General features: G+C 40.3%; 1 protein-coding gene across 2 annotated transcripts in view; it reads left to right on the top strand.

The window, feature by feature from the left end:
- Nucleotides 1–17840, top strand: part of ubr1 (ubiquitin protein ligase E3 component n-recognin 1) — a 32210-nt gene that overhangs the window by 11633 nt on the left and 2737 nt on the right. Inside the window, exons 5-46 of one of the 2 annotated variants that reach the window (XM_034195221.1) lie at nucleotides 3029–3156; nucleotides 3254–3392; nucleotides 3524–3586; nucleotides 3709–3832; nucleotides 3966–4067; nucleotides 4184–4272; nucleotides 4424–4522; nucleotides 4618–4775; nucleotides 4860–4959; nucleotides 6847–6975; nucleotides 7082–7262; nucleotides 7354–7415; nucleotides 7579–7689; nucleotides 7784–7849; nucleotides 7931–8032; nucleotides 8117–8180; nucleotides 8252–8376; nucleotides 8470–8522; nucleotides 9408–9510; nucleotides 9597–9645; nucleotides 9759–9913; nucleotides 10002–10101; nucleotides 10219–10322; nucleotides 10503–10583; nucleotides 12488–12666; nucleotides 12807–13015; nucleotides 13104–13200; nucleotides 13329–13481; nucleotides 13567–13667; nucleotides 13878–13965; nucleotides 14058–14206; nucleotides 14313–14368; nucleotides 14469–14565; nucleotides 14671–14738; nucleotides 15410–15557; nucleotides 15641–15728; nucleotides 15929–16065; nucleotides 16852–16960; nucleotides 17039–17095; nucleotides 17203–17280; nucleotides 17349–17519; nucleotides 17640–17741. In XM_034195221.1, coding sequence (XP_034051112.1) covers nucleotides 3029–3156; nucleotides 3254–3392; nucleotides 3524–3586; nucleotides 3709–3832; nucleotides 3966–4067; nucleotides 4184–4272; nucleotides 4424–4522; nucleotides 4618–4775; nucleotides 4860–4959; nucleotides 6847–6975; nucleotides 7082–7262; nucleotides 7354–7415; nucleotides 7579–7689; nucleotides 7784–7849; nucleotides 7931–8032; nucleotides 8117–8180; nucleotides 8252–8376; nucleotides 8470–8522; nucleotides 9408–9510; nucleotides 9597–9645; nucleotides 9759–9913; nucleotides 10002–10101; nucleotides 10219–10322; nucleotides 10503–10583; nucleotides 12488–12666; nucleotides 12807–13015; nucleotides 13104–13200; nucleotides 13329–13481; nucleotides 13567–13667; nucleotides 13878–13965; nucleotides 14058–14206; nucleotides 14313–14368; nucleotides 14469–14565; nucleotides 14671–14738; nucleotides 15410–15557; nucleotides 15641–15728; nucleotides 15929–16065; nucleotides 16852–16960; nucleotides 17039–17095; nucleotides 17203–17280; nucleotides 17349–17519; nucleotides 17640–17741 — 4574 coding nt within the window. Of the gene's footprint in view, nucleotides 1–3028; nucleotides 3157–3253; nucleotides 3393–3523; nucleotides 3587–3708; nucleotides 3833–3965; nucleotides 4068–4183; nucleotides 4273–4423; nucleotides 4523–4617; nucleotides 4776–4859; nucleotides 4960–6846; nucleotides 6976–7081; nucleotides 7263–7353; nucleotides 7416–7578; nucleotides 7690–7783; nucleotides 7850–7930; nucleotides 8033–8116; nucleotides 8181–8251; nucleotides 8377–8469; nucleotides 8523–9407; nucleotides 9511–9596; nucleotides 9646–9758; nucleotides 9914–10001; nucleotides 10102–10218; nucleotides 10323–10502; nucleotides 10584–12487; nucleotides 12667–12806; nucleotides 13016–13103; nucleotides 13201–13328; nucleotides 13482–13566; nucleotides 13668–13877; nucleotides 13966–14057; nucleotides 14207–14312; nucleotides 14369–14468; nucleotides 14566–14670; nucleotides 14739–15409; nucleotides 15558–15631; nucleotides 15729–15928; nucleotides 16066–16851; nucleotides 16961–17038; nucleotides 17096–17202; nucleotides 17281–17348; nucleotides 17520–17639; nucleotides 17742–17840 lie in introns of both variants that reach the window. The other variant, XM_034195220.1, reaches the window with a different exon arrangement.

Below are 17840 nucleotides of genomic sequence, written 5' to 3'. Positions count from 1 at the left end.
TGGTGGACAGGTTGGAGTGTGGTTGATTGAGTGTGTGAACAGGTGTCTTTTATACAGGTAACAAGTTCAAACAGATGCAGTTAATACAGGTAAAGAGTGCAGAATAAGAGGGCTTCTTAAAGAAAAAATAACCGGTCTGTGTGAGCCAGAATTCATGCTGGTTGGTACGGGGTCAAATACTTTTTTGCAGCAGTAACATACAACTAAATTATTTAAAAAAAAAAATCATACATTGTGATTTCCGGATCTTTTTTTTTTTTTTTGATTATGTCTCTCACAGTGGACATGCACCTAAGATGAAAATTTCAGACCCCTCCATGATTTCTAAGTGGGAGAACTTGCAAAATCGCAGGGTGTTCAAATACTTATTTTTCTCACTGTAAATATGTAAAAAGTAATTCCTAAGAAAGTCAGCAAATATGATCACCTGCAGAATTTTTATTTATTTGTTTATTCTTTGGCCTAATTCCATTCTTATCACTTTTGTGAAAACCGGCACAACTCGGCAGACATTCTTGAGGTTATCCTCAACCTTGAACTGTTTGTCTTGTAAAGGGGGAAACTTGAAATAAACCTTGCTCACATTTGTGTTTGATGGTAGTTGTCTGACGTTGCTTCAGTGATTCATATTTCAAAGGCTGGCTTGGGCTAATGAACCACCCCCCCCCCTCCCTCCCCCCAGGGCCTGAAGTAATGGGCCATTTTCTCCTTATGATGAGCCCTTCTCAGAGATCAGTATGAATACAATAATTAATTCAATACTTGTAATGTTTTTTTTTTTCTGTCAGATTCACAACTTGAGCCCGTTTAAAGTTAAATATGATGCACTTTTCATATTTAGTGATTTTGTTACATTTCCTATCATTTGATGTTGTATATGTAATAAATAATATTGTATGGACATAGCATTTGCTCCTTGCGTCAAAACTTACAAACAGTAGCTCTAACCAAGTGAGGTAGAGATTTGCATCAGACATGGGACACTTGCTGTGTGATGGAGTCTAAATGTAAACTTTCTTTTTTCATATCCAAACTTTTTGAATTGGCTTACATCTCTTGTCATTCACATTTGTTACTCTGCATACAGCTTCTGATTTCTGTCCTTGAATGTTATGCCAGTCCACCTTAATATTTTGTCAACGTAAAGTTTGATTTTATGACAGCATCTCATAAAACATCAAGTTGTACAGTAGAGCTGAAACAACTAATGGAGTTAATCGATTAAAATAGTTCTCAACTAATTTAGTCATCGATTAGTTGCTAAATGTTTTATCAACCGAGCTTTGCCTTGAATCTTGAACCAATGAAGGAGTGCTTCGAGCTGTTGCTTCATTGGTTTCATTTGTTTTATTTCGCTTTATCTTAATTTTTCCCCACTCAAACCTTAAGAGCATATGTCTGTGAGGAATATTTACCTTTTTTATGTTAAACTGACCTGTTATGGTCTTCTGAAACAGTTGATAGATGTATTTTATGCTATCGCCGATGCTAACACGTTAGTAGGTCTATGGTGTTTTCAATGTTAAAGTTAGCATTAAGCTGCTGGCATTTCAGCATGTTTGTGCGTTTGTTTTCTGTATAATAATTAATGGCTCAGCGTTTGTTGTCATAAAAGAGTAAAATATAATACAAATTATAATATTTTTTATTATTTTTATATATTAATAATAATAGCAACAATAATAATAGTAATAATAACTAATAATGCTACAATACAATTTTAGAGAAAGAGACATGAGTCACGTGTCATTGTGAAATGACCACATAGTTTACAAGTTATACAGAGAATGTTGCACATATAATGAGTCAAGCTATAGTTTTTGATTTAGGTTTTATGGTTAACTGGTTATGCTAATTGCTCATTTGCAGCAACAAAAATACCTCTTTTTTTCACTATATATTTTATAACATTTATATGTTTCAATGTTGTTTTATGGCACTCAGCACTTTGATAAAGCAATGTCATTTTAAATGATTATTTTAGTTTTTTATTATAAAGTGTTTTATTCTTTATTATTTTATATTTCAACAGCCAAGGGACATTTGACAAGTTGTTGATTTTTCAAGTATTTTAAGTTTTCAAATAATCTTCTGTTGTTAAAGAAAGTGATGGAAGAAGAGAAAAATTGTTTCCCTGGCACATTTAAAAAAAAAAATTCCCTGCTAATCGATTAATCGTGTCGAAACCCAATCAGATTCATCGATGATCCAAATAATCGTTTGTTGCAGCCCTACTGTACAGATTTAAAATCATTGTAGGTAGCATCGCTATTTGGTTAACATCCCATCCATGAAGTCTTACTGATTCATATAAAATGTCAACTTTAGTATTTGCCTTGGTCGAGTTGTGGGAGTAAACTCTTATTCACCTATCATGCAGGCAGACTGACTTTAAGGGACAGTGGATCATAATGTGGGATTATGCAATTTTATGTTAATATTTCTGACGAAAATGATGATGGATCCCAAGAAATCCATTATTATATTTAAGGACTTGTTTGGGAGCTCTACAATGGGGTGTTTTAAAAATAAATGAGTCATTGATGCAAGTTGAAATGTGAATCGTTGGTGCTTCAGTCTGTTTTTCAGTCGCATGCTCATATGCCTTCTTGTTGGTAGTAATTATGAAAATTTCTGTTTTCAAATTTTTAGGAAACTTTTTAGCAAACTAATATTAAAGCTACAAACTGCTCATTAGGCAGTCCTTACGCACTCGCAACGTAGCACACACTCTTAGTAACACAAGAGCTGATACACACTCCTCTCAAAGAAAATACCTGCTGATGTAACGATGGAAAGTCTGGTATGCTTATATAATAATGTAGCCCATATTTTCTGAATTGTAATGAACAAGTGTAGGTATTGTTTGTTTCAGTGTGTGACACTTTTCTTTCTTAGTTCAGTTGACTGAGCTGATGCCTCACCCCCAAAATGCCCTACATCTGTGTTCAAGTTGTTTGCGGTTTGGTATCTATTTTTTGGAGTGTGTGAAAATTCAGACGCAGCATGATTCGTTCTTGGTTTTCAGGATGTGTGTGTGCTGGAGCCCGGCTTACAAGAGCATGCGGAAAATCTGTTCAGAGTACTGCTGAAGTACACTACGGATTTTTTGGTTTGGGAGGAGAACTTTGAGCTGTCAGCTGAACTGCAGCCTCGGTATGAAATGAACAAATGCATCCAAATTAAGTCAACATGCACATGCAAAGTGATCATCTTAAATTTGACCAGATGCTGTATTCCTTCATCCATGTAGAATGAAAGAGAACACGTACTACTGCGTGCTGTACAATGATGAACACCACTCGTACGACCATGTGATCTCCACGCTTCAGCGTTCTGTTCACTGCGATCACGCTGAAGCACAGATGCACACTGTCCTTATTGATAATGAGGTATTTTTTAAATTCCCCTCTTACACATTCATCCTTTGTTATAATCATAGTAGGCAGCATCAGTTTAACAAATGTACTCCTTATATAATAAAAGAAAAACATTTTTTATAATATGGTTAACTGATGTACAGGGCCGGCAGCCAGTAAAGAGAAGTACACTTCAGTCTTGCCTGCAAGCAAAAGATCTGATCAGGGTAAGCAGGCTCTTACTACACACCAAATCAGACCTTAATTTTGGCATTCAGGGATTTTTTTGTTTCCGCTTAAATAATATTTGCGTGGTTATTCTAACACTTTCCCTGCTTTGTTTTTGTAGCACAACTCTGAGCACATTTCCCTGCAGCCACTACGTGTGGAGGTCCTTCATACAACAGTAATGGCCCATCAAAGCTTTGCTCTGCGTCTGGCCTCCTGGTTCCAAAAGATCATCGGTTACTCAGGTGCTACGGCAGTCTTCACTATACATCTGGCACAACCCTGTCAGGACTTTTCCTACTAGTCTCTAGTGGCAGTAGGGCTCAGTTGTATGTCATCATTGCATGTCATCTAATGAGTTACTGATGTCTTCTACAGTGGGCTTCAGGCAGCTCTTCTGCCAGTTGGTACTAGAGCCCAACCCAGATTGCCCATGTCATATCAGCAGACTCATGCTCTATGATGCAAAAATGTACAAAGGTAAGTAGAAGTAAAATCTAATTTCATAAAGGTTAAAGGCCCAATCCCACCTTCACACCATGTGATGCTAACATTAACATCTTACTCCCCCCCCAACTTCTTCTTCTTACCTCAAGTTGCTCGTAAGGTCATACATGAGCTGATTTTCTGCAGTCTACTAATGGACGTGGACTTCAAGAGGCTTTTTGCAATTGAATTTACACAGGTAACATGAGAGGGTTTTAATGTCTTGGGTAATCGCCAAATGACTGCTGGGATAAGTTCCAGCCCCCCTCCATCACGCCTCTTAATTGGAGTAAAAGGGTTAGGAAAATGAATGTTTCACTGATTTGCATGTCATATCTTTGTATGTTTAGCACTATAAGCACTTGCAAAAGGACTTCATCAATGATGATCATGAGAGGAGTATATCCATCACTGCTCTGTCAGTTCAGATCTTCACTGTACCCACACTGGTGAGTGTTGATCCCTGCAGGAACATCTACATGACATATCTGTGACACAAAGCTTATTTATTTATTTAAATCTACTATTTGTGGTCCTGCTGTAGGCCAGACACTTGATCGAAGAGGCCAATGTCATTAAAGTTATTGTTGGCACAGTTATGGAACTGCTGCAGGAACACCTGGATGATTCCAACCGCTTCTGCTTCCTGGGCTTCAACTCAGACAAATTCTCCCGCATTCAGGTTATCTTCCATGACCTCAGGTAGTTTGAACAAGCTACAGTTTCAACATCTGCTCTATTCCAAAACACTTTAGTCTGTAGAAGTAACTTGTATGTCTCTTGTAGGTATATTCTGATCAGTAAACCCTCAGTGTGGACTGAAGAGCTGAGGAGACAGTTCCTCGAGGGATTCAAATTCTTTCTGGGCTTCCTGAAATGTATACAGGTACATCTTACAGCTGCATGACATGGAATTTTTTATTTTATTTTATTTATTTATTTTTTCCGGAAACTGTTAGAAAATGTGATAATGATATTTGACATGATAAATCTTAGCTGGGGTGCAAACTGATGTGTTGGCTTATTTAGGGAACGAATTGTTGTTGGTGTCCCTTGTAGATCAAACAGGATTGGTTTCATGATTGACTAGTGGATTAATCATGAAAACCTATAAAATTTCCGAATAATCCACTGTTCAGTTCAAAACCAAAGCAGAGATTTAAAGCATAGTGGTGCTATTTTTTTTGGGGGGGGGGTGTGTGTGTGTGTATATATATATATATATATATATATATATATATATATATATATATATATATATATATTATAAAATATAATTTTTTTCAAAACCATATGGATTTGAATCACGTGTGATTACATCAGACATGCTTGAACCCTCGTGGGCATGCGAGAGTTTTTTCACGTCTGTCGGTTATGTCATTCGCCTGTGGGCAGTCTTTCAGTGAGGAGTGTCTCACCCTCTCGTCGATTTTTTTCATTGTTTAGGAATGGCTCAGAGTGCTGCTTTGTTTGATCAAAATTTTTTCAAAACTGTAAGGCACAACTGAGTGGACACCATTCGATAAATTCAGCTGGTTTTTGGTAAAAAAAATTTAACGGCTGATGAGAGATTTTGGTCTGGTAGTGTCGCTTTAAGGACGGCCCACGGCGCCTGACGGCGATCTGCGCTTTGAGGCGGCAGCGTCTCACCGTTTCAAGTTGAAAACTTCCACATTTCAGGCTCTGTTGACCCAGTAAGTCGTCAGAGAACTTTCAGAAGGAGTCGGCAAGAGGAGTTTATTCGGACATTCCATTGTTAACGGACATTTTGTAATGAAAGAACGTGCGGGCAGAGTCGCATGTCGGGCCGGACCCGACCGCGGGGGGTCGCGACAGGAAAAACACCTCCATTGGAAAAATTAACGGGCAGGTTGGAACATGCCCAAGCTGTTAAACAATTTCTCAGTTACTCAGTTGTTGAAAGCCATCAAAAGCCGCCTGAATTTTACAAACACGGAGGTGTTTTTCCTGTCGCGGCACACACAGATTCGCCGAGTCGTCACGGAAACGACTCGGCGAATTTGCGCGCACGTCTTTCATTAAAAAATGTCCTTAAACAGTGGAATGTCCGCATAAAGTCCTCATGCCGGCCTCTTCTGAATCTTCTCTGGTTTCTCACGACGTCCTGGGTGAATTAAGCCTTAAATTAGGATGTTTTCAGGTCGAAACAGGCCGACGACGGCGCCTGGAAGCGCTGCACGACGTCCCGCTGCGTGGGAAGTCTTTACACCGACAGAAACACCCCATAATCTCTCATCAGCCGTTAAACTTTTCACCGAAAACCAGCTTAATTTCTCGAATAGTGTCCACTCGGATATTCCTCACAGGTACAGAAAAAATTTTGATAAAGCAACGTGCGCCGTCTCGAGCAGCGTGTGAAACAAAGGAATTCATCCGAGAGGGCTGAACCACATCTCACTCAAGTCCTGCTCACAGGGAAATGACGTCACCGACGCGTGAAAAAACACGCATGCGCACCAGTGTTCAAGCATGATTGGTGTAATCGCACCCATTTCCTGCAGCTTCATAGGCAGAAGGTTCTAGGAAAAACATCATGTATAAAAAGAAATTCTGCTTGGTTCTCCACAAATTGAAAGAATAAATAAATGAAATAAACTTCCGTGCAAGTATCGATCTTGTTTATTTATTGTTGTATTTGATAAATCATTCAGTCCAGTTTAATTTTATTCCAGTTTTTGGCAACCTGTAGTAGTACTGAGGTTATAACTGAATAAACTGTGAGTTTAACCTTTCTGTGTTCTTTAATTCTCAGGGTATGGGGGAGGTGAAGCGCCAGATTGGTCAACACATTGCAGTAGAACCAGACTGGGAGGCTGGCTTTTCCCTCCAGATCCAGCTCCGACACATTCTCGCAATGTTCCAGGATTGGTGCTCATCCGATGTGAGTTGTCATGCAGTTTGTCCCACAGCTCAATGGAGCATTTACTTTGGACAGGTGGAGGGATTTGGAGCTTGACTCAATCTCTACTTCTGGTTGCTCCTCTCAGGATGAGCTCTTGGTCTGTGCATTTATGGAGTGCCACAATGCTTTGATGCAGTGCAATAACCAGCCTTTCAGGAAGGAGGCGTCCGACTACTACATGTGCAAGCACATCCTCCACGTTCATCCATGCAGCGTGTCCCACGAGCCTGTTAGCATACATCTACCCATCTCCAGGCTGCTGGCTGGTATGGAACCAGCACTTATAAATCTCAAGAGGTAATTTGCTTTTTCTCTCATCCTTTAACAGCCCACTATTGTGTGTTTTGTGATCTCCAGGCTTGTACGTACACTTGTGCAGAACAAGCGCCATTAAGCAACTGGACAAACTTTCTTATCCTGTAAGTGACCTGATAATATCTGTTGATTTATTACTGATTATTGACCCTGAGAGAAATACCGTTAATGTACTGGTGGTTAGCGTTAGTAAGCAAACTGAGAGTGTGAAATGAAGCTGCATCTATAAGCAAAATTTTTTTTGTTTTCCTTTTCTGTCTTTCTAAGGGTCGCTATGACTACACCCAGCTAGCAGAGCATTCGCTGCGCTGTGTTGTATTGGCAGCTCAGGTTTCAGCTGAAATGTGGCGGCGAAACGGCCTCTCACTGGTCAGCCAGGTACAGTAATGTTGCCACAGTTCTTAGGTTATTGTTTTGTTTTGATTTTTATGTATTGAAGTCTAAATAATTTCCACATTTTTTTCTTCCTCAGGTCTATTACTATCATGATGTGAAATGCAGGGATGAGATGTATGATAAGGACATTCTAATGCTCCAGGTTGGTTGCAGTCAGGAAGTAAAGTGTTCGCTTTGCATGTTTATAGTGTGATAATACCCCCTCTCCACAAATTGTTTACAGATAGCTGCTTCCAAAATGGACCCGAACCACCTCCTCATGCTGATCCTGTTGAGATTTGAGCTCTTTGATTATTTTAATGGAAGCTGTTGCACCAAAGATCAGGTAAGAAACAACGCTGCAATCATTGGAAGGAAGACGTCTTGCAGCTACCACGTTTACTTATTGAAAAATAATTTTATTCTGCAGGATGAGATGATACAGCGGAATCGATTGATAGAAGAAATGCTCTATCTCCTAATTGTTCTTGTTGGTAAGCGGATACCTTGTATTATTAGTTTATTTTACATAAATCATGTCTGATCAGCCTGTGTCTGTGCGCAGGTGAGCGCTATTATCCCGGGGTCAGTCAGGTGACCAAAGAGGATGTGACAAAGAGGGAGGTTATCCACCTGCTGTGCATTGAGCCCATGGCTCACAGTAACCTGGTCAAAGGCCTACCAGAGAATGTAGGTTACACAATATGCTTTATGATTGAATTCTACAATAAAATCTTCAATAATGAAGAGTCATTGGATATTTGTAAAATTTTCTTTTTGTAGGAGAGCCACGAAACAGGCCTGGAGGCAGTCCTTTCCAAAGTTAGCACCTTCAAGTACGTCAAAACTGATGCTGCTCTGATCACCAATGCATGATACGTTATTATTTCCAGCAAGGAATACACCATCAGAATGCATTACAGCTAATACCAGCTAACCTGATTGTTCAAACGCTGGCAGTTTACAGTCTTGGAGACTTTCTGAAGATGTAACTTTTTTGGGGGGCTACCTGTGGCATGGTATGTGTCGTCGTCCCTTTGTTGTGATATCTCAAAAACTGTCTTTTTTTTTTTCATTGACATTATTCCTGTCTAAAAATCATATTTGTAGATTTGTTCGTTTGGAAATGGTGGCCATTTTTATGGTGAAAATAGCCATTTTAAGCACGTAAAGGGAAATTTCTTTAAAAATGTCTCATAGCTTTTTTTCTAATTTGTCAAGGGTGTAATATGGGGCGTTGACATTATTTCACATCAAAAAAAATGATAGTCATAGAGTTGTTCGTTTGGAAATGGCGGCTATTTTTACACAGAAAATGGCCATTTTGCCTTGGGCTTTAATTGAGTCGGTAACCCACAGGTCCCTTGGCACTCTAGTTTTTGTTTGTTTGTTTTTTATTCCGTCCCTTAAATAAGCATAAAATGATGCCTCACATTGACTGAGACTCAGCACACAATCACACTTCGATGTCGGCGCGCTACCGTGCAAAGGGCTCAGCTGCACACCAGGAGCAACCTGGGGATTTAAGTAGTGTTGTAGAACTTGAGTCCGATCGTGGTCTCAAGAGTTGAAAGCAATTGTACTCTGTCTTGGAATATTTGTTTTGGAACAATCATCTCAGTTCATGGCTTACCATATGAAAGTAAACAACTTTCAAGTGTTGCCATCATGATGATTTCAGGGTTTTAATCTGTCTTTGAATGTCCTTGTGTTCCTTGTAGGAAACCAGGAGCATCAGGACCTGGCTTGTATGAAATTAAAAAAGAATATCTGGTAGAATTCAACCCTTTCTTCTACCATTATTCAAGATCCCAGCACACCAAGGTAACAGTGTCTTAACGCCACTTTTTTTTTTTTAGATAAATTGATAGTTTCTCCTTTGGTTTAATATTTGTCTTTTCTTTTTGTAGGCAGAAGAGTCTCAGAAAAAGAGGAAAGCTCAGGAGGGTATTGACAAAGGTGAGCAGAACCTAACACCCACACACACCCCTTCACTGGTCCAAAAGCTAACCACGTTTTACATTGTTTGCTCAGTAACATTAGCCTTATTTGTTCCCTGTTTTTGTGCTCAGCTTTGCTTCCTCCAGTGCCTCCACCATTCTGCCCAGCTTTTTCTAGCATAGTGGGTTTTTTGTGCTGTGACATCATCATACACATTCTGAGACGTGTCCTGCAAAATGCTGCAGAAGAACGGTCAACTCGGTGGACAGAAGCCATGATCCAAAGGGTACACTGCACACTTACTTGAAGAGAGTCGGTAATACCTTGTTTTGCTTTTGCAGGAATGATAATAAATGCCTGTCTCTTCCACACAGGCCCTGCACTTGATTGCTCAGGCATTGCTGGAAGAAAAAACTCAGCTGGAGTACACTGATGTGGAGGAAGTGAGCTTTGATTTCAGCCTTAAGGCCAGACGTAAGTGAAAACCAGCTGACTTTAATGTCTTCAGGAGTGGTTTGCTGTTTGTCACTCACTCATGACAATCAAGCTTGATTGTGTTTGTGTCATAAAATTTTTCTTTGGTTGTTCCAGGAATCGGTTCAGAACACAACAAATCTGTGTTCCTCTTGTTGTCCAAGGTTAAGACGATCCCTTCCCTCGAAGCCCAAACAGACATGATCAAATGGATTCTACAGGTACTGTATTCAACCAATTTATCTTTTTTCCCTTCCAGATTAAAAAAAAAAAAATCAGCTTTTACATCTAATAGCTTTTTTGTGTGTGTGTGTGTGTGTGTGTGTGTGTGTGTGTGTGTGTGTGTGTGTCTGTCTGTGTGTTTCTGCCCATTTGATGTTTGTTTAATTTCTGCATGGTAGATGTTTGAGATTGTCAAGTGCCTTAGAGAGAAATCCAGTCCAGCAGTTTCTATGAATGTGGATGCAGCAAAGCCAGAAGAGGTAAAACAAGAATGATGAAGATTCAGATAAGCTCTCAGTCATGTAATTTCTTCTGATTGTTATGCCCATTATGTCTTTACTCCAGTTGGAAACTTTCTGTTGTGTTTTTTTTGCATCCTGTGCCACATGTCCCCTGAGCTGTGGTGGTCTCCCCCCCCCCCCCCCCCCCAACCACCAAAAAAAAAACAAAAACAATACTCATATGGGCTAAACTGTATATGTACAAACACGTGACCTGTTTTTATGTTGTCAGTCTTTGGATTCTACTTTTACTTTCAGTCATAATGCATTGGAATGAAATTTCTTCCCACAGGCTGTCACCTTGATGAACACCTTTATAGCTGTAAATAATACAAAATGTACATATCACTCAGTAACCATACTTCTGCAACACCTGTTGCACAGACTTCCAGAGCAGCAGACATGCACACAGACACTACAAACATACAGTAGTGTTCAGAATAATAGTAGTGCTATGTGACTAAAAAGATTAATCCAGGTTTTGAGTATATTTCTTATTGTTACATGGGAAACAAGGTACCAGTAGATTCAGTAGATTCTCACAAATCCAACAAGACCAAGCATTCATGATATGCACACTCTTAAGGCTATGAAATTGGGCTATTAGTAAAAAACGTAGAAAAGGGGGTGTTCACAATAATAGTACCATCTGCTGTTGATGCTACAAACTCAAAACTATTATGTTCAAACTGCTTTTTTAGCAATCCCGTGAATCACTAAACTAGTATTTAGTTGTATAATCACAGTTTTTCATGATTTCTTCATATCTGCGAGGCATTAATTCTGTTGGTTTGGAACCAAGATTTTGCTGGTTTACTAGTGTGCTTGGGGTCATTGCCTTGTTGAAACACCCATTTCAAGGGCATGTCCTCTTCAGCATAAGGCAACATGACCTCTTCACTTATTTTGACATATCCAAACTGATCCATGATACCTGGTATGTGATATATAGGCGCAGCACCATAGTAGGAGAAACATGCCCATATCATGATGCTTGCACCACCATGCTTCACTGTCTTCACTGTGAACTGTGGCTTGAATTCATAGTTTGGGGTCGTCTCACAAACTGTCTGCGGCCCTTGGACCCAAAAAGAACAATTTTACTCTCATCAGTCCACAAAATATTCCTCCATTTCTCTTTAGGCCAGTTGATGTGTTCTTTGGCAAATTGTAACCTCTTCTGCACGTCTTTTATTTAACAGAGGGACTTTGCGGGGGATTCTTGCAAATAAATTAGCTTCACACAGGCGTCTTCTAACTGTCACAGCACTTACAGGTAACTCCAGACTGTCTTTGATCATCCTGGAGCTGATCAATGGGTGAGCCTTTGCCATTCTGGTTATTCTTCTATCCATTTTGATGGTTGTTTTCTGTACAACAGGTGCTGGCTTCATCCTTAAAATAGGGGACACCTGATTCACACCTGTTTGTTCCACAAAATTGACGAACTCACTGACTGAATGCCACACTACTATTATTGTGAACACCCCCTTTTCTACTTTTTTTTTTTTTTTACTAATAGCCCAATTTCATAGCCTTAAGAGTGTGCATATCATGAATGCTTGGTCTTGTTGGATTTGTGAGAATCTACTGAATCTACTGGTACCTTGTTTCCCATGTAACAATAAGAAATATACTCAAAACCTGGATGAATCTTTTTAGTCACATAGCACTACTATTATTCTGAACACTATTGTACACCTCACACACCACATGTTATTGTTTGTACTGTGCATTGGCTTTTGCACTATTCAGTGACGTCTGCTTCAATGTTTACCACATGAGCACTATAAGAGCCATGTTAAACTGGAGCCAAATTCCCTGTATGTGCATACATGCAATAAAGCTGATTGTGATTCCCTCTGATTTATTTGTTGGGCCAGACTGCACAAGACAAAGAGAAAGCAGAACGCAAAAGGAAGGCAGAGGCAGCAAAGCTCCATCGGCAGAAGATCATGGCTCAGATGTCAGCGATGCAGAAAAACTTTATAGAGTCAAACAAAATGTTATATGATAACATGCCAGAGAGTGGGATGCAGGAAGAGGCTGTTCCATCCAAGAGGTGAGGAACCTCAAAAGCATTATTCATATGCTGCATTAAAGGATTTTTTTTTTTTTTTTTTAAGACATTTTTCTTGGATGTGAAACTGCTTTAATTAGATTCATCCTAGTTTTGGATTATGTTACTCCCCTCTCATGTAGCTGTTCCATGGAGCAGAAAGAGCTTTGTGTAGCCATCGGACCTCACCGAGGGTCCACCTCAGCCGAGAGGGAGATCCTGACCTGCATTCTTTGCCAGGAGGAACAGAAAGTGACGGCCCAGGGTCCAGCCATGGTCCTGACTGCGTGTGTCCAGAGGTCGACTGTACTTTCACAGTGCAGGGGAAGGATCCTGACCAATAAAGGAGATGGTCAGTCTGTATTTAGGCACCCTTTGGATTTCTGTCTAAGAAACTGAATCCGACACATCTGACTCTTTTATTTGATTTCCTCTTAAAGATACGATGTCCTATCCTCTGTTCATGCCTGCTGACCTGGCAGTAGGGACGCACACTGGCAGCTGTGGCCATGTCATGCATGCCGCTTGTTGGCAGAAGTGAGTCACACAGAACTATGGGATTTTCTTTGTTGCCAGTAGTGTGGTCAACTGAGATAAACCTGAACCTCTTGTTTTGTTTTTTTTTTTTGTTTTTTTTTTTTGTGGGGTTTTTTTTTTTTTTGCAGGTATTTTGAGGCTATTCAGAACAGCACCAGGAACCGGCTCCACACAGAGCTAATTATTAACCTGGATAATGGGGACTATTTGTGTCCCTTGTGTAAAGCTTTATGCAATACTATTATACCACTCATTCCATTGGAGCCACTCACATTCAACTAGTAAGTCCGGTCCACCTTCCCCATACCAGTCTTCAGTGGACTGTTGGATGTATAGGTGTTAGTTGATGTGATGTGTCATTTGTAGTGAAAGTGCAGAGATAATCGGACAGCATCTGACACTTCCCCGCTGGATTCAGGTAATTTCTGCTCGCGTTAAAGGACTGAAGTCTGCCTCTCAGGATACTGGTAGGTGAAACAGTTTTTGGATTGTTTAGAAGTTCATTTATTTTCACTGAACTATGCAAGCACAAGCATGTTTGTGTGTCATGGAAAACTTATCCTGCATTCTGAATGCAGTTACTGCTGCATGTAAATAACAGCCTTTCACAAATATCACATTTTTAGTGGTAATTTATGGGAGAGCAGTAATGTTCTCACATGATGCATTCAACACAGAGAGCAGTAGTGATGACGCTGACATTGACCTTTGTGGGGCGGGTCAATCAGACTTCAGATCCATTCTAAGCTATGGAGTACAGGAACCGTAAGTGATGCTGTTATTTTTCATTATCCTCACTGTTAGTTGTGTTTTCAGTAATGGGGCAGTTTGAATTTTTTGCTGCTGTTTCCTCTTAGGAGAAGGTTCTCAGACAGCATAGCAGAGATGCTAGTTGTCTGCGCTACCACCATTCACATGGTGGGGCTGCAGACGGCACCCAATGAACTGTGCCCATGTGTCCCTCTCATGGTGTGGAACACCTGTGCCTTCACCATTCAGGCCATAGGTACGAATTGTATTGCTGTACCATCATTTAAAATGTTTGGGGTTTTTTTTTTGGGGGGGGGGGGGGGGGGGGTAAATGCCAAAGTTTAATTTTGTTCTCCTCACAGAGCACATACTGCAGGAAGAGAGCAAGCCTCTCTTTGGGTCTTTGCAAAACAGACAGGTTGGATGCCACAATCAATGAGCAGCTTTAATATATACAACAGTTTGGGTGTGATTTCTGTTTCACTTACCTGCTTTGTAAAATGTTTTTTCCATTTTAGCTTGCGGGTTTAAAGGCTATTGTTCAGTTTTCAGCAGCTCAGAGAGTAAAGAGCTCCCAAACTGTGGTACAAAGACATTTCTCTGACATGTTAGCAGGTAAATGGACCACTTCATCCTACATAATGCAAATTGTGCTTATCTTGTAATTGTTACATACAGTATGGCATCATTTGTATGATAATTTGCTGTCTCCCCCCTCAGTCTTGTTGCCAAACCTGAGTCAAAAGAACACGCCTTCACTTCTTGAAGTCGACTTCTTCCATCTTTTGGTGGGTTTTCCGTAGAGCAGCCATTCCCAATCTTAGGAATGCTGCTGTCTATTTTAACATCCGAAAATCATCTGTAGTCCACCAAAACTATTAACCACAGTTTTGATTGGCACATGAGATGACATGAATTATTTCTGTCAGTGGTGTAGTTGGCCACAGTTGATCACTGGTTCGTATGGATAAGAGCTACAGATTAACTGCAAAGTTTGCATAACTGTGTTAAATACAGACTTATTGTCACAGTGAAGTGTTTTTAAAGTAACGGTTGTAAAAATCTTGATGTGGATTTGCAGGGAAATCAAAGCATGTGCATCCATGTGAGCAGGGAAAAGTAGTCATGAACAAAGAATATATATTTATTTAAAATGACTTCTCACAGCCCACACTTTGGGAATCACTGCCTTAGCAGCTCTGTTGAAATGCTGTTCTTATATGAACTGGTTAATTTATTGTTCACGTTCTTATGGTTCAGTTAAAGTTTAAATAATAGAGCTGTTCAAAAAAAATATACAACCAGTTTCATGACCACACATAGCTTGAATGTGGTAAATTAACTTTGTATTAACCTTGACACACATTTTCATTCTTGGAGAAACTTGTTTCTGGTCATTTAAAGATGCAGTTTTGATTTAAGCTGTGTGAGAATGTGTTTGTGGCCACTTGTTTGTCAGGTGGGGTTGGTGTTGTCGATACCTTCACTGTACCAGGAGGAAACAGTAGATTTGCAGCCATCAACAGTCAGTTCTGCCTATAACCATCTGTACATCTTCCATCTGGTCACCATGGCTCATGTGCTGCAGGTCCTCCTCTCGTCTGCAGGTACGACCAGTAAAAACAAACAAACAAAAACTGATCAATCTAAATGCTGGAGAATAATTTTTTATTTTATCAAGTCTCTGCAGATTTTCCTGCAGTTGTGGGTGGAGACGAGTCTGAGGAAGCCAGAACAGCAGCGGAGTTGTACGCTGCAGTGTCACATTACAGCGGAAGGTAGAAGTGCTTTAATTAACATTAATCCACAAACATTCTAATAAAGCAGAAACAACAAAATGTATAGATTTACACCTTGGCTACTTCATTAGTTATACTTATTCATCAAGTCATTAAAGCAGATCTTTAATCACCAACTCATGTGACACCACGTTGCATTTTCATCTTCAGCATGTTGCTGTTGTGGTTTTGTTCACCAGGCCGTTTCCAGATGTGGCTGGAAACTCGGTGGCAGAAAGTGTGAAGAGAGGAATCGAACCGTTTCTGCGCTGTGCTGCTCTCTTTTTCAGCTACCTGACAGGGGTGCAGCCACCAGAGGAGCTGTCCAGTGCTGCTGGTAGGTCACACATAAAGTCATATATATCATAGTGGTGGTCGGAAAAAAACGATTCACGTCCGAATCGCGATTCTTATTTATTACAATTCTGAATCCATCCAAAATGTCCAAGAATCGATTTTTAAAAAGCATTTTTTAAAACATTTTCTTGCTTACTCGCTGCGTGTACTGTTGGTCAGGCAACGGCTTCTGTACTGCAGCGTCCTCGCGAGGGGAGGGTCCGGCGTGCTTCAAACATTCGTGAGCTGTAGCTTAGCATGGCGGACGAAGAGCTAATTCAGCTAGCACCATCTTTGTTGAAGGCAAATGTTTGGGCGCATTTTGGATTTTATTATTTGCCGCATAAGAAGGAGCTTGACATGACTTATGCAGTGTGCAAAATCTGCAAAATGAAAGTCAAGTACTTTGGAAACAGTTCAAATCCGCAAGCCCACATGCTACGCCATCACCCGGAGCTAAAAGGAGCGGAGCAGCGGTATCTGCCAACTACTGACCAGCGCTTCGCTAAACTGCCAGCCAACTCTGAACGAGCAAAGCAGATAAGTAAATTTACATCTAGAATCACTTGATTAACCTTGTAAAGCTGCATTTTCTTAAACATAAGCATTTTTTAAGTAATAGAACTATTTCTCAGAACTCTTTGAATCGAAAATCGATTCTGAATCGAATCGTCACCCCAAGAATCGGAATCGAATTGAATCGTGAGTTGTTGTAAGATTCACATCCCTAGTGGTGCCATATGTTGAGTCATGAATTCACAGCAGTGTGGTTGTGTTTGTGTTGCAGTTACATTTCAAGGACAGTTTGAAGCTCTGTGCGGTTACTTGGCACTGCCCTCCAATGTGTTCCAGCTCTTCCAGCAGCAGAAAGACACCGTTACCCCACTGCTGCAGAGGTAGGTGATCAACACTGAGGCCCGAATGAATGAATGAGTAGGTGCGTAGTAACTGTAACAGCTGTTTTTGCTTCATAGATGGTGTGGAAGTGCAGCTTTAACCAAAGTCCTCAACGACAAAATCCAGCCAGTCAGGTATTTGTTTGTTCCACTTTTAATGTGTAATTAAACATCTCCTCCTTTGGAAACTAATCCATTTATCATCTTCTGTTTTTTTTTTTTTTTTTTTTTTTTTGATGCAGACATCCCCGAAAAAGGAATCATCTGTTTGAGCTTCCTGAAGATTACAGCGTCCTCCTCAATCAAGCGAGCCTTTTTGAGTAAGTTTGGATTCGTGTTCTTCCCCCTGCTTTCAGTAGAAAATGTTGTTTGCTGTCTTTGTCTTCAGTTGTCAGCGGGGTTTTGGCGATGAGAAGAAGCACCCAACCCTCTGCATGATTTGTGGGGCCATGCTGTGCTCGCAGACCACCTGCTGCTCCTTGAGGATAGATGGGGAAGAAGTGGGAGCATGTACAGCACATGCTGCCACCTGTGGGGCAGGAGTGGGCATGTTCCTCAGGTGGGTCAACGTGGGGTTTTTTTTTTTTTAATGATGCCAGCACAGTTTAAGATTTTCACGTTTTATATCTTGGATTTATATGAAATATACTCAGTGAACAGTTTGTTTTAATGGTGACAGGATAAGAGAGTGTGAAGTTGTGTTGATGGCAAGTAAAACTCAAGCAAGCACATACCCTGCCCCCTACCTGGATGATTATGGAGAAACTGATCCTCATCTGGGGTAAGACACTATGCTGAAATATTATTTCTATGCTTTGGAAATGCCTAAGCATGTACTGAATTTCCTGGACTGCTGTATTTTCTGGAGTATGGGTCTCAC

This window comes from Thalassophryne amazonica, chromosome 19 (genome assembly GCF_902500255.1).
Source record: "Thalassophryne amazonica chromosome 19, fThaAma1.1, whole genome shotgun sequence".
Taxonomy (NCBI): domain Eukaryota; kingdom Metazoa; phylum Chordata; class Actinopteri; order Batrachoidiformes; family Batrachoididae; genus Thalassophryne; species Thalassophryne amazonica.
Note: the sequence above shows the minus strand (reverse complement) of the source record. Positions and strands in the feature narration are given on the sequence as shown.